The 15,989-nt window shown below is 38.5% G+C and overlaps 1 protein-coding gene across 1 annotated transcript in view; it reads right to left on the minus strand.

Annotated features, from left to right (window-relative positions):
• The window catches only part of LRIG3 (leucine rich repeats and immunoglobulin like domains 3), a 54,895-nt gene that overhangs the window by 15,667 nt on the left and 23,239 nt on the right, over window positions 1-15,989 (minus strand). The window contains exons 4-11 of the mRNA XM_054178453.1: window positions 9,799-9,933; window positions 9,015-9,158; window positions 6,750-6,893; window positions 6,316-6,459; window positions 5,747-5,890; window positions 3,910-3,990; window positions 2,847-2,918; window positions 1,828-1,899 (exon numbers count right to left, since the gene is read on the minus strand). Coding sequence (XP_054034428.1) covers window positions 1,828-1,899; window positions 2,847-2,918; window positions 3,910-3,990; window positions 5,747-5,890; window positions 6,316-6,459; window positions 6,750-6,893; window positions 9,015-9,158; window positions 9,799-9,933 — 936 coding nt within the window. The remainder of the gene's footprint in view (window positions 1-1,827; window positions 1,900-2,846; window positions 2,919-3,909; window positions 3,991-5,746; window positions 5,891-6,315; window positions 6,460-6,749; window positions 6,894-9,014; window positions 9,159-9,798; window positions 9,934-15,989) is intronic.

Here is a 15,989-nt window from a genome sequence, read left to right on the forward strand (position 1 = left end):
AAATCTTACCTGTTCCTGGTGGTAAAAATACTTTATGGGTTTAGGGAGAGAAACAGCTTTAAAGGTAAGTGAAGATATACCAGCTCTTGATTTTTTTTCTCAAAGAAAATGAAGAGTGTCTCTGTGCTCTTTTTTCACACTAAAACTGCATGGATAAAAGCTAGGGATGTCAGCTTACCAGTTCATATTGAGATGAAATAGATCATCTTTCACTGAAGTTCTAGGGGCATTCTTGTTATTCTTAGGAGGCAGAGAAACCACAGCATTTTTTGTTATCCTGATGCAATGAGTATCTGTCCTGCCATTTTCAAAGGGCTTCAGAAAAAAATTACTCGATGGGAATTTATACTAAATAATCTTACTTCTGGGAAAGTTCTTTTTACCATCTCTCTACATCTTCCTCAAACATACGGAATGTCTATGAGGTGTTTCAATGAAAAAAAATAATCTTGAATTATTATTTAAGTGTTCAGAGTTTGATACCTTGTAGGCACTCTTAAAATCATTTTTATCAGTCCTTAATAGTCAGCACTGTACTCCTACTGCTTCTGTTGTGCCAGGATCCAGCAATTGCTCTGCAGATGGCTGAGTGAGTTCAGCAAACTAATCAAGCAATACAACCAGATCCAGCTCAAGGAAGAGGAGAGGCAGAAAATCCTTGATTAGGGCTAGAAGCTAGTTTCTTTTTAGAGCAGCTGCTGCTACACCAGAATATGGGGAACACCAAACTGAACTTTGAATGAATGAAGTATTGTCTAGGTGTAAGAAATGTTTTACAGTGCAAATAATCATACGGTGGAACAACCTCCCCAGAGACATGTTGGTGTCCTCACCATGGAAATTGTCAAGACACAATTGGTCAGGGTGCTAGAAAATCTCATCTAGGCTCTCTCTTCCATGACAGTTTGGACCAGATGACTGTTAGAGGTCTCTTCTAACCTGGGCTGTCCTATGATTCTCTGAAATACACAAAGCTACTCACTGCTTTCTCTATGACACCCAATATGTTGTAATAATATGAGATGAAGTAGACAGCCAGCTGCTAGGGTGACATTTTAAAGGCAACTGGAGAACAACAAATGAAAAGCACCAAACAATACTCTGGCAGTTTCTATTCATAATGAGAGCAGCTTCTTTTAGTTATTCTTTAGTTTGTTGACAGATTACCCACAGAGCAGCTCAGGATAACATGTGTGACTAGAAAAGATTCATAGGAATAGAGAAGACATTGCAAGAGGAAAAAATCAGCTGTGCTTGAAACACAGGGAACAGTGGCAGTGTTTTTCTGCACTGATCAACAGAAAAAGAGGGTATGAGTTAAAAAAAACCCACACCACTAGAGAAATACATTCATCCCAGTGACCGCTTCATGACTTCTCTGAAGATCTGCCCCTTTGCTACTACTACAGGACAGATAGAAGGACTCAATTACAAGCACTGACAACCAGGTCTTTACAGAAGAATTACAGCAGTGTATTTCACTGGTCCAATAAGCTTTACCTCAGTGATAGCACTGCTGATCTTATAGCACATTATATCAAAGTCTCCCTTATCTAATACCTATTAGAGATCAGCCACCTTAAAATAAGGACTCTAGACACCAAATGCAGCAGGAAATTAACACCTCCTATCCTACACTATCTCACTTAAACACAGCCATCATGTGCAAACAAAAAACCTTGAAACACTGACATACCCTTTTTACATCACTTCAGAGAGATTATAATGAGTTTATCGCTGCATCAGGTAGCATCTCACAAGGCTCTTATTTATACTTATATGGAGATATATATTTAATAGAGGTGATGTCTTTAGACAGAAACTTACAATTCTTTGAGTTTCTTCATTTGTGAAAATGCATTTCCTTGAACTGACATAATTGCATTGTTACTTAAATCTCTAAGAAAAAAAAAAAAGAAAAGAAAAATAACATTAGAGGAAGAAAGAGTAACTTATTAAATTTAATGAAATATTAAGGTATTAATAAACTTAAAAGATACGAGGAACAGTTTGCTCTTTTAGTGATATACAAAAATCCCTTAGCTCAAAACCTAAAGGATTAAGAAATTTTATAGAATGTTTAATATAGAATAGAATAAACCAGGTTGGAAGAGATCTTCAAGATCATCGCGACCAACCCATCAACCAATCCAACCCACCTAAACAACTAAACCATGCAACCAAGCACCCTATCAAGTCTCCTCCTAAACACCTCCAATGATGGTGACTCCACCACCTCCCCCAGCAGCCCATTCCAATGGACAATCACTCTCTCTGTATAGAACTTCTTCCTAACATCCAACCTAAACCTCCCCTGGTGCAGCCTGAGACTGTGTCCTCTTGTTCTGGTACTGGCTGCCTGGGAGAAGAGACCAACATCCGCCTGTCTACAACCTCCCTTCAGGTAGTTGTAGAGAGCAATAAGATCACCCCTGAGTCTCCTCCTCTCCAGGCTAAGCAACCCCAGCTCCCTCAGTCTCTCCTCATAGGGCTTGTGTTCCAAACCCCTCACCAACTTTGTTGCCCTTCTCTGGACTTGCTCCAGCAAGTCAACATCCTTCCTAAACTGAGGGGCCCAGAACTGGACACAGTACTCGAGGTGCAGCCTAACCAGTGCAGTGCACAGGGGCAGAATGACCTCCCTGCTACAATTTCTGCATTAATTCCAAAACTTATTTTCAGCATACCTTCAAAATAAAACAACCTTCTCAAAATCACAGTGGTGACCACTTCAAATGTATTTTATTCAAAGTCATAAGTAGTCTTATTTCAATTAGTATTAATATCAAAAGTAATTTTTTCCAATGTTGGGTTAAATGTGAATGTTAAATGTTTCTACTACTTACAGGTGTTCAAGTGCATCCAAACCAGAAAATGCTTTCTTGGTAATGGATCTAATCCTGTTTCCTTGGAGCACCCTGAAAAATGTAAGCACATGATGTAAAAAAGATTAATAAAATTGAAGCCATTTTTTAGCTGAACAATTGCATTTTTAGCAATTTCTAACCTGCGACTAATATTCACATTTCAATTTTCCCTCAATGCAGCAAAATGTCTCACCTCTAAAAGACACTCATTTATTCTCCTAGACTAAAGCCTTTGATTTTTCACAGTATCACAGTATAACTAAGGTTGGAAGAGACCCCAAGGATCATCGAGTCCAACCTTAACTTACCCTTAACTTTAGAAGATGTTTTAATGTGTACAGTTCTGGTATGGATTATTCTACATGTATATATATCAATTTCTTTTTATTTCATAGATGTGCACTTGAAAATAGTAATGTAATTAAGCCACTTCCATTGGAAGTTGCATTACATTATCACAGACTACCCCTGTCATTACACCTTTGTCAAGTAACACCCTTATTACCTCCTATTATGGGAAAATTGTCCTTTTTTGAGAAATGTTTGCACAACTAGTATTAATATTTACAATATTTCATACAAGTTAGACTAGAAAAATCTGGAATTTCTTTTACATAAAACAAACATTTTATAGATAACAACATAGTAAGGGGAAAAGGGGAAAAAAAACCAAACATCTCAGCTATGGAAAACATATCATAGAATCGCAGAATCAGTAAGTTGGAAGAGACTTCAAAGATCATTAAGTCCAACCTGTCACCCAACACCACCTGACTGCTAAACCATGGCACCAAGTGCCACATCCAATCCTCTCTTCAACACCTCCAGGGATGGTGACTCCACCACCTCCCTGGGCAGCACATTCTAATAGCTAACGACTCTCTCTGTGAAGAACCTTCTCCTCACCTCGAGCCTAAACTTCCCCTGGCGCAGCTTGCAACTGTGTTGTCACTAAATGTTGGGCTTGTCCCTTGAAACACACACAATCTCAGCTAACTATTTTAAGGAATGATTAAATATAAATATTGTTTGCAATACTCACAGTTTTCTAAGTTTATCCAGGCCAGAGAAGGCACCATTCATATCTTCAATAGTCCATGATATTTCATTGTTTTTCAGATCCCTGTTTGGTGGGGGGGGAAGGGAATTAGTACTTTTTTCCATTGATAATTAGAAAGATCACAAACCCAACAATTTTAAGAATTGCTACAGATGTAACACTATCATAAGAGAAACAGTGTCATAGGAAGGGATCAGCTGTTGCTCCTTCAAAACAAGATATGCTCATGCCCTTTGAAGTTCATAATTAACACACAGAGAACACAGATTTATTTTTGCACACAACAACATTCACACCACCAGCCTACTTATCTGCAAAGCATCAAGAGATGAAAGGCTTGTGAGAAGAATGGTACAGGGTAAATCTAACAGTTCCTAGACACCTTGCAAGTCTCTGAATTCTCTCAAAGGTCTCTTCCAACCTGGTCTATTCTATTCTATTCTATTCTATTCTATTCTATTCTATTCTATTCTATTCTATTCTATTCTCTCCCTCTGAACTGCACCTTTGCTAGACGGCCAAAGTGTGATTAAGTAAATAAACTCCTGGAAGTAAAGTGTCTGAAACCTTTTCAAAGTCTAGATGGCAACCATTTCATTCATCTAGCTAACAGATGGCTTAATGGTATGCTATTGAGTCAGCAGCGTGCCCAGGTGGCCCAGAAGGCCAATTGCATCCTGGCCTGTGTCAGGAATAGTGTGGCCAGCAGGAGCAGAGAAGTCACTGTCCCTGTACTCAGCACTGGTCAGCCCACACCTTGAGTCCTGTGTCCAGTTCTGGGCCCCTCAGTTTAGGAAAGATATTGACTTGCTGGAATGTGTCCAGAGAAGGGCAACAAAGATGATGAGGGGCTTGGAGCATGAGCCCTATGAGGAGAGGCTGAGGGAGCTGGGATTGCTTAGCCTGGAGAAGAGGAGGCTCAGGGCAGACCTTATTGCTCTCTACAAGTACCTGAAGAGAGGTTGTAGCCGGGGAGGGGTTGGTCTCTTCTCCCAGGCAACCAGCACCAGAACAAGAGGACACAGTCTCAAGCTGTGCCAGGGGAGGTTTAGACTGGATGTTAGGAAGAAGTTCTTCACAGAAAGAGTGATCGCCCATTGGAATGGGAGGTGGTGGAGTCATCACTGGAGGTGTTTAAGAAGAGACTGGATGAGGCGTTTGATGCCATGGTTTAGTTGATTAGATGTGTAGGGTTATAGGTTGGACTTGATTAATTCAAAGGGCTTTTCCAACCTGGTTAATCCTATCCTATCCTATCCTATCCTATCCTATCCTATCCTATCCTATCCTATCCTATCGGAAGATTTCAATGAAGTGAAATATATTTACATTTATTTTACCATCTTTCTTCCCCTTCTTTTAAGAAATGCTATTTCAATAAATGTTCAAATGCTTAAAGCAATTGCCTAGTCATGACAAGCATCAGCATCCATAGTAATAAGTTTTGAGTTTTGTCTTCCTACTTCCACCATGAGGGAAATGTTGATTAAGACACAAGTAGGATCCAGATCCCTAAAGCTGTTGGCAGTTGTGCTGTTTGCTGCCTTCAAATGGAGACATGCCTTTGCCATAATAACGCTACTGCAAGTTCATATCATAATTACCACCACTCATTATGCACAGCCTTAATGAAAGAGCAAATCCTCCCTCTCTAAAGTACTCTGAAGAAAAAAAAAAAAAGCTACTGCAAGAAAAACATGCTGACCTGGAAAAGTTAACAAAACATTCTTGTATATTGCATAAGGGAAAAAATGAATATGTAAACACAGAGGGTTTTTCTTAAGATTTTTGACCTTAAAAATTGAGTTTGTCAACTTACAAAATCTGTAGACTGGAAAGCCCCCGGAAGGCACAATCAGCAATGTAATTTACTTTGTTGTTTCCAATGTACAGTCCAACCAGCACACTTAAACCAACGAAGCTTGAATCATCTAACCTCGCTAAGTGATTAAACGTCAAATCTCTGCAAATTCAAGACCAAAAAAAATATTTTTATGTTTATGCCAATGTGCTTATTACTCAGTTCAACCCAGGTGAATTCAAGGGAGGTAGAAAGTTTTTTTCCCTTACAGCTATCTCAAAACCTACTGCATCGCATTTTATCATACCGCTTATGTATCGTTTCCAACAGTTCACAAATTACTGAAGGATTAATTTCTTACATTTGAAGATGACTGTGTTACAGCTTTAGTACAACTGCCACAGTGAAATGAGGCAGTCAGGGCTGGCTTCAGTTTCTTTCAACAAAATATAACTGTCTCACATACAAAAAAAAATTGTAGCCACATTGGAAACTTTGTTATGAAAAATCCACAGATTAGTGGTAAGAAGCTCATGCTTTGGCATGTACCTAGCTTTCAAAACTGGAATAGAATAGAACCTACTCACAGCTCACTGAGTTTTTGGCAAAATTCCCAGGCATCAGGACTGATCCTGCTGATGGCATTTTGGCTGAGATGGAGTTGCTGTAGCATCAGCAAACCGTAAAGCCAGCCTTTGGTTACCTCTGTTAAGTTGTTATGGTCCAGCTGCCTTTAAACACATACAAACAGATAAAAGACATAAGGATCAGAAACTCAGCAGCATGCACGCTTTGCCACAGGCCCGTATCTGATACTGGCTGGATGGCTCTAGCCTCCATTTACATTTACAGTTGTACACATGCATTCAGAATGTGCTGTCCCACACGTTTGCCAATGACTGCTACTTTTCAAACCACATTAGAACAACTTAACTCAAAAACATCTTTACATTTTACCAAAGCAATTCTATTCGTTTTGTGCACTATTAGCAGAATCTTTCACCAAAAAGTCAATACTTACAAGACTTCCATGTTGGTCAGTCCCCAGAAAGCACCATCCATGAGCCTAGTAACCCCATTTCTCTGCAGTTTTAATGATTTCAAAGCTGGCAGTCCTTGGAAAGTAAGTCCATCTATTTTTTTGATTTTATTGCGACTCAGCTCCCTGCACCAAGAAAATTCACAGTTACAGTATAGTAAGTTTACCCACATGACAAAAAACTTTCCCTCTCTGGAAACAAAATGTTATTTAAATGCATTTCTTGCACATAAAACAACAGAGGCAAGATATAATAAAAATCAAACACTGTACAGTAGCACATTATGTTTAACCATGCCACCACTGTTCTCTAACTTTTTGATAGTGAGGACAAGTACTTGGCAATTTCTTTATTTTCAGAGTTAAAAGACTGTACCCAAGAATATCATTGTTAATCCTGTTTGCAGATTCAAGTGAAAGCAAGTTCTTTGTGCTTATCCAGCAGTAGAGCCATCCAGATTAACTTGTAATATCAACCAATATTCAGTCAGAAAGAAAAAAAAATTAGTTGTGTTAACAAGGCAAAATTAAATATTCTGGATGATCTCCTTCCTTCTTAATCTGGGACCAAGCATTTGCTATGCATTGCTCACCCATTCTCTATAGCTAGTTATAAAGAGTTCCTTCCCTCTTTCTCCAGTAGTCTTTGCACTCACCTTCCTACCTCTACATATACCCCACCCCTTGTAGGTCAGAAGCTGGGACCTATGTGTATCCTGGCAAGGAGTTACAAGGCATAACTAGTTGGAGGGCAAGCTGCAGGGACATTAGTACTCAGTATTTTTTGTTTTCCTGCTCTCCACAACACATTCCTGGCTTTAGTCATTTTTAACTCCAAACCCTGCACCAACTACAAGCTGCTTTGCACATTTCCAAGCTATGTGAAAAGAGAAGTCTGCCTGCACACACACAGAACAATGTTAACTGTTTTTATAACTGTGAATTTTCAACTCGCCATAATTTGTTAAATTAACATTTTATGCATCAGCTGTTTCTAATAAAAAGAGACAAGATTAGACAATACTAGGAAAAGGCTTACATACAAGTGATGATCTGCCCCTTCATGATGAATCCCTCCCTTCAAAAATTTACTTCCCCATAGGAAGTGAAGGCCTAAATAATGCTTTCTTGTAGCTATACCACAATTATTTCTAAGACTCTCAAGGCTTGTAAGAACTCAGCTTTTCTCTCCTGCAGCCTGATAAAAACCCTAGCTGACAACAGATAACTGACAGAGAACCCTACTCTTCTTCCTATGTCTAAATACATACAAATAGTGAAGAACACTCAAGATCAGCCTTCAATTCTTCCCCACTTCTCCAAATACTTCTTTGAGACGATAGCACAAATATGCCTTCATTACAGATTAGCTGCTTAACATAACTAGGTCAGACTACTGATTAAATTGGGAACAAACCAAACATTTTTAGGCAAGAGTATCATCAGCTTCTCAAATACACCTGAATCTGGAGATCACAAAGTCTCGTAAGCTCATTGACAAATGATGCTTTGTTTGCTTTTGCAGGACTGCTCTCACACTCTTCTACTGAGGCTACTTTCTGCATTTGTACAAAGAAAACACAGTCACCATTTTCACGTGTCAAGCATCCTAACACTTCACTGTTCTTATGACCTTTCACTCTCAAGGTTTACCTAAAGGAGTCCATTAGTTTTTTACTCTTGGCTATCTAATATGGAAAATAATTATTCAGGATTTGACAAAGTGCAATCCTAGCCCATCATCTTGTCAATTTCCTGTACTCTAAGGAAGAAGTGGGAAGGGGAAAAAAAATAATAAAAATCAATGGAGGTCTATTTACTCAAGCATACTGCTTATTGTCACACTTGAAAGCAAATTAATTCCCTTCATTTCTCCATGAAAGCACAAAATAAATAAGAGACTGCTGCAGTGAGCTATGTAAGTTTACTTCATTTACCATTTTTCCAATGGTTTCTCACAGGCATACTGCTATTACACCTTCTCCAGCCTTGTCTGGGGTTTTGGGGGTTTTTTTTGTCCTTTTTTTATAATAGGCAAACACAATTTTAAACACAAAGACTATTCACATCTCACCCATATATAAGACTAGTTTTGTTCACTACAAAGCTGCAGTTAGCAAGGGCTGCAGTAGTATGGGTTTTGTGTCTGTCTCACTCTGCTTCTGGTTAAATTAAGGGCTACAGTTCAAGCGCTGCCAGTGCTTTGGAAAACCTGAAAACAATTAGTCAATTGTAGGTTGCACTTACAGGTGCTGCAGATGGGAGAGTTTAAACATCTTTTGAGGGATTGCTGAAATTTTGTTCCTGTTCAGTTTCAATACTTGAAGTGTGGTAGACAAATTGTCAAAGGTACCAGGCTCCATGGAGGTTATTCGGTTACTGTTAATGTACCTGTTGAAAAAATGTCCAGAAGGATAAATTTACAGTTATTTAATAAAATCTTAATACCAAGTAGTGAAACACAAAGCTCTTGCACTGCATACTCCTTGATAAATTGAATTTAATTTATCATATTAATTAAGAGCTCCTGACAGCTCAGTCTATGGTCAAATATTTCACCACCAACATTTTGCTCTGCTCTGCGGGAGTGTATTATTGGCAGAAGACTGCACATTGCAACTCCATTACTTTATTCTCACTCAGGAGACAGCTCTGGCATTTCAGTATTAGTGAATAAGGATTAAGGTAGATTCAAAAAAGTCCACCAAACTCGGTGTAACTCAACATTAGCCCCATCATGGGGAACTACCTGATTTTGTTACGTAATTGTAACATAAAAGGCACATCTATTTGCTTCACCTTAAGATACCTACTTTCTCTTTTATGAGCCAAAACATCTCATTGCAACAACTCATGTATTTGAGCTATCACAGTCCATGTTAAACTCAACAGATGAAAAGTAGGGATAAATATTTAATGCCTGTCTAATTAAAAATTTTAGTACATTAACAAACAGCTGCCAGTCCACAGTTTATAGTACGTTTTTTGAAAGCAACCTGAAAGAAAAGAAGGAATACTAAGTTTTACTTACAAATACTTGAGCTGTAATGATGGAAATGATGATACTCTTAGCTCTGATATGTTGTTGTTGCTCAAGTCCAAAGTCTCTAGACTCTGAAACGGCTTTAGGTGTTCAGAAAAGATGCTGGCAATCTTGTTATTGGTTCTGAAATTAAAGGGTGGTAGTCAAGGTTATCATTTCCAGCATAAGCAGTTGTTCCCTACACATGACTGATGAAAGCTACTTCTGAATTTCTATGCTTGAAAATAACTTCTATTTAAAGAAAACCAATAAAGTATGTTCTCTAGACATAACATTCATTTCTAACCATTTCAAATCACAAATCAGAATGCTCTGTGTTCATCAACAGTTCTTTAAAACCATTCCCAAACAAGATGAAAAAAATTGCCTTATAACCCAATTACTGCAAATCATGGCTTTTAAAACAAGATACAAAACTCAATGAACATCTATTATTGAACAGTAGAAATACCTGGTTATTTTCATTTAACAGTATGTCACAGTATTGTAATGAAATGAGATTAGAGTTGTTCTCTATTTTAACCAAATTAACATCCTAGTAGCTAGACACTGTTTCATTTTTTGAAGATGCCTACAGCATGGAAATTAGACAATTTCCAGAAAAAACAGAGCTTTATTAGAAAAGTGACAGCACCACCACCACCACCACCACCCCCCCACCACCAAAAGATATTCTGCAATTCTGCAATTAGATCTAGTATTTCATCCCATAGATTTTTCTCATGACTTCGCAAAGAATGACACTTCTGCTTATTACAGCTCATTACAGAGGTTCTGGACTTCATGTCTGGTAAAATTTCAGCTAAGCATCACACCCAGTTCTTCTGCAACTGGTTAAAGACACGGGTATCCTAGTCTACTATAAGGAACACTCCTTTCTCATCCAGTGAAATATATTTTTTCCAGAGATCTTATTTCATGTTAACATCCACCAACCCAGCAGTTTTTCCATCCCAGTTGTATCCTGTACAGAATCATACACACAAATCAGCAATATGACTGGGGTTATTTGTTTGGGGCTAATATTGCATAGGGCAAACCAGATCACGACCAATTAAATGAAGGCAACCCAAAACCATTCTTGTTATCTTGGGAAGTTTCAGTCACTTCTGGCTGTGGTACATTCTGTACCTGGTATGATGAATAATCAAAATTTAGCAGCTCTCTCCAGTTCCTAGAGATTGCATGAAAAGGCAATTCCACTAGAACTAACAACAAAAATGTTGATTCTGGAAGGCCCTTATGGGAAATACTTGCTCTTACTATCAAATAGTAAGCCACACATTTAGGATACGATGGACAACCTTTCACATGCTCAAGTGGCGCAGAGAGATTACTGCTCAAGACAAAAAATATGCCTACTCAAAAACTAAACCAGAAGTTAGATTAATGGTCCTTCTGACCACATGCAGGAATGGGTAAGTGATCTTGCAGCCCTTTCAACGCTGCACTTGTATCATGTTTCATTCCTCAGGCTGCCTGGTAGAGGTACACTCCATTTTTTTAACTCTTACCTGAAAGTATTTATAATAAATGGAAACAAATTACTTTAATAAAAAACAACAAACATCAGCACCATGTGTCAGTTCCACTGGCCAAATAGGACTGTGAGTTAGATAACAGGTCACAGAGCCCTGCCTTTATGCATTAGTTTGTTTATAAGGTAATTACTAACAAGGTATTAAAACTGCCAATTACTTGAGCGACGAATAAAATTTTCCTTGCAGTAAAAGTGTGCTCCAGCCGAAGCCAGCAATTTCCTGAACTGCACGCCTCCTAAATTGCAGTGTGAAAGTGCTCAGTTATGAGACAGCTTGCACAGTGCTGTCTTTGTGTCAGCACTGCTCCATAAAACAGAAATTCTTCAGAACTGGCAGGATAATAGCCTCTGTATTACAAAGTTTAGTTGGACTTAATGGAACAGAATAGAACTCTTAAACAGCCTTCAGATTAGCACTTAAACTATCTGGCAAATTACCTGACACAGAGCAGGTTACAACAAAAACAAACAAACGAAAAAACACAGCTTTTTTGCTGCAGGGAACATACTTCCTTGTTTGGAGATGGTATGGTCATATTGTGGGGAGAAAGCAACTTCTTTTGTTCACTGAAAGAGAGCTATATATCAAAGTCCTAGTCTATCTCACCATGAAAATCAAACCAGCCCTCACTGCACCTTCCCATTCACTCATATTTGTAGTTGCTACTCAAATGAAAAATACCTGAATGGTTCACTCCTTATTGCTCCAACCTTCTCATGCAGTTTTCTCTTAAAAAATCCAGGTACCACAATTCACATCTGGAAGGAGATTATCCATAGCTATGCGAACATATGCAAATAGTTCTACTTTAAGCCCCACTTTTAGTTAAAATGAGAAACTTTAATTCTAACTTTTATTTTCCTTCCCAATCATCACTTAAGCAAATCACATAAAAACAATGTATCAGCTTCCTCATAACTGCCAAGTGACCATCAAAATTAGTCAAGAAGGATGTGTTTGAAAATGTGAGCCTATCCAATTGTCAAGGCAGAACCAAACAGCAAGCTGTGTCAGCACAATGTCATATAAATTTGTTCACTGTGAAAAACAACAACAAAAAAAACTGAAACTAAACAAAACAAAGCCTCCAACTTTCTAGCAAAATGCTGTTATTAACTGTGCTCAGACAAAAGGAGCTGCACACACCATATTGTTTTCATTTCACAGACCCTCAAGGGGAGATGAGCGCAACAGAGATCCTGTGCAACAAGAGAACCAGTGCATCAAGTTCTCACAGAAGTGGACCTGCAGCAATCTGATCACGATTTCTTCAAGTGCAAGGAACAGCAACACACTGTAGACTCCTTAAACTTCTGTTACAACTAAAGCAGCAGGAGTACTGAGGAACACAGATCAAACCACCAAAAATACCTGCATGAATCTGAATATGCCTTTTGCAGGTTGAGTGCCTACAGTCTGACTTGCAGCAGAAGAGAAACCAAACAACCCAAGAGTGCCAACAGACTGATTTAAGTTCTTTTACATAACCTCTGTAAATACCAGCTTAAGGCAGAGTATCAGCTTTTTGTTATGGGTATGAGAAACCTTCGCCATCCTTCTCAGCCTTCATGACTAACCACACCACTAGGCCAAAACATCTCTAACAGTCCTATCAATCATAACCTCAAGATTCACTCTATAAACAACAACTATAACATATCTCACATACTGACTTGTACTTTCCTTGCCCCTGGGGAGATATAAAGCAGGACAGCAACTTCTGTATGCACTTTGTTAGGGATCTAGTTCTTATATGCTGAAGAAAACCCCAGATTTTAAATATCTGAGATAGCATAAGTATCTCTTAAAAATTGTCAATTAAAATGTTTTCTAACTGAAAGAAAAATTTATGCAAGCTTTATTCTCTGATCCTATAACATGGAAGCCCCAGCTCAAATACACTAAGACCTAAAGTCCAATCTTTTGATTTACTGCTGCACTTTCTTCTCCAACATAATTGCTTCTTCCAGGTAGATCTTGCTTTACTGTATTTTAAAAAACTCTTGGTCTTATCTTACACCATGATCCTAACAAGGAACAGGTGTAGGAGCCTGGAGGTGGAGCTACCTGGTAAAAACCAAGTTGTCTAGAAAGACAGTTTTGGAGAACTGTGTCTCTGTTAGATGCAAAACATTTTAACATCTGTGTGATTCTAGACTACTATGTTACCTCTCATCCCTCAACTAAGCCCCAAGAAGTATAAAAAGGCAAATAAAATTGTGGAGTGTCTTACTGGAGACTAAGAAGAGATGTAAAGAGGAATAAAGCACACTCTGCTAGCTGGGGCTTGATATATCTTTCTGAGCAGCTCTGAAGCCAAGATGCTGGTGTTCATACATGTTTTGTTTGATCATCTTGGGTTTGTTTACCCAGCTTCCAAATTTGAGCTGCCTTGAAGGCAGCCATATCGGAGCACCGTAAAAAGCAGATGTGACTGCCCACATCCAAGCACGTATCAGGTGGTCTCCATTACGTGCAACTGTATCTCCCAGCCTCCTTTTTCACATTTCCTCTAATTTTTGTGGTTGCTTCACCTGTTCCTCCCTCCATTCACCCACTGACATCATATGACTCCTGGAATACACTCCCTCAGTCCTGCCCTCACAAACTCCTTCGGACTTTTAAGAAACAATGACATCAAGGCAGTGAGTGGAAGAAAATTTAAGCAAAAAAAACCCAAACCAAAACCAAAACAAACAAACAAACCTGACAGTAAAGCTGAAAGATCAAGACTGTAATAAACTTCCTTAGAAAGTGCTGGAAGAGACACATTTTGTGGCTTTTAGGATAAGGCTGGACAACTTTAAGAGCCACTTATCAGAAGTCTCAGTAACTCCCACAAGGAGAGAAAAAAAACACTTCATTTTTTTCCCCATTTTCTATTCATTTGACTACTAAAATTACCCATATTGTAATGAAGAATTACATCATTTAAAATACTGTAATTATGGTTTCAAGCTGAACACTACTCTTACAATAAAAATCTCCTCATATGAATGGGACTATGTGATCTTCTGACTATTAGACATCCAATCGTATTTAATTAAGAACATTCAGAGTTTTTTAATCTTTGCAACCATGAGCTACAGAAACATTGCAAATTAAACTGTTTTTCTCCAAGATATCAGAGAGACAGGATTCAGCCTCACTTCCTACTAGTAGATCTACAAGTCTGATGCTTCCTTCACACATAGGCATCTCATGTTCTTTGTGGCAAGAAGTTCCATGTCTTTTGAAGATCTCCTTCGTTCTATAATCCATGCCTGTCACTGCTCTTGCAAGCCAGATGTCAGCAAGTTTCTGCTCTTATTTTTTGTGCTTTCTGTAGTATACAGGCATGAAGTAGAAAACGAAAACTCAGAACTCTGTAAGCTACTGATATGCTGCCCAAAACTTAAGAACAAATGGTCCCAAACCAAACACCAACTGGCAAAAGAAAAAAAGAAAGATGCAAAATGGAACAAATCTGGGATGAGAATTGTTTTCATCAATAAGAAGACAGGTGAACCCAAACTTTCAAACACATACTTCCATAGCAATTCTTTCCTGTATGCAACATTTAATTAAAATGCAATTAATTAAACTTTCCTTCCAAACTCTCTTCTTGACAGCCTTCCCATTCCACTTTCTGGCATTTCCAAAATAATCACAAGTTACATAGCATGTGACAGCCAAGTGAATGTGTAAGTTCATCACTGTATTTGAACAACAATAAAACTAAAGCCATGCAGGCATAGCTATTTCAGCATGTCCTGACAACAAGAATAACCTACTGCAGACTTGGTGCACCGTGTGACTGTCAGTTAATGCTAAAATCTTGAGCGATAGGTATGACTTGGATTAAACCCAGCACGGTGCTCTTCAGTGTTAAAAATTATCTTCCTAATCTGCTGTATGGATTCATGAAGTAAAAAGATCTATCCTTCATTGCTATAGAGCAAACTCTCCCATCTGGAAGGAAGAGACCTAGGCACTTCGAATTGCACATGTAGATCCACTCCTCATGTCAACTGTAGAACAAGTTGAGGAGTGTTCTCCTGTTACACTTTTACTACACTCAGGATACTGAGTCATTAAACTTCACTGCTCCATCACATTAACCACCTACCGCTTCCCTAAAATACAATCCCAATACTGACCTCTTAACTTCATTGCTACTTCCCTAATTCTTTGTACTGTATGCTCTACCACTTCACACCTCCTCCCTGGTGAAATTTCCTACCATTCTTCCATTTTGCCACAAGGGAATAATGTTTGTTATCTTAGCCATTATTATTCTAATTCATCTTTTTCTTAAATACTGTTGATCACAAAATCATGCCATTTTTTTCCCACTGCAAATTAGCCCATAAAATTTGCATTCTTTCCCATTCTCATTGCAAAAGCATTCGTCCAGTCTCTCACTACTTTGGTTTCTACATGGCTCTTCCCTTTCCCATCATTCAGCCTAAATTGCTGCCATAAAAACCTAGTTTCCATGTCTGTAAGTCTGACTAAAACAGGTTACTTTTCAAATTCTTCCATTTACTTCCTCTTGGTCTCCACACCAAATGTCAAAGACTGCAAGAACTAATTCCAGTGAGTTTCTTCACTCTAGCTTTTTGCTCACAACTTCAGCCCAAGTCACACATGGCTTAC

This window comes from Dryobates pubescens, chromosome Z (genome assembly GCF_014839835.1).
Source record: "Dryobates pubescens isolate bDryPub1 chromosome Z, bDryPub1.pri, whole genome shotgun sequence".
NCBI classification, from domain to species: domain Eukaryota; kingdom Metazoa; phylum Chordata; class Aves; order Piciformes; family Picidae; genus Dryobates; species Dryobates pubescens.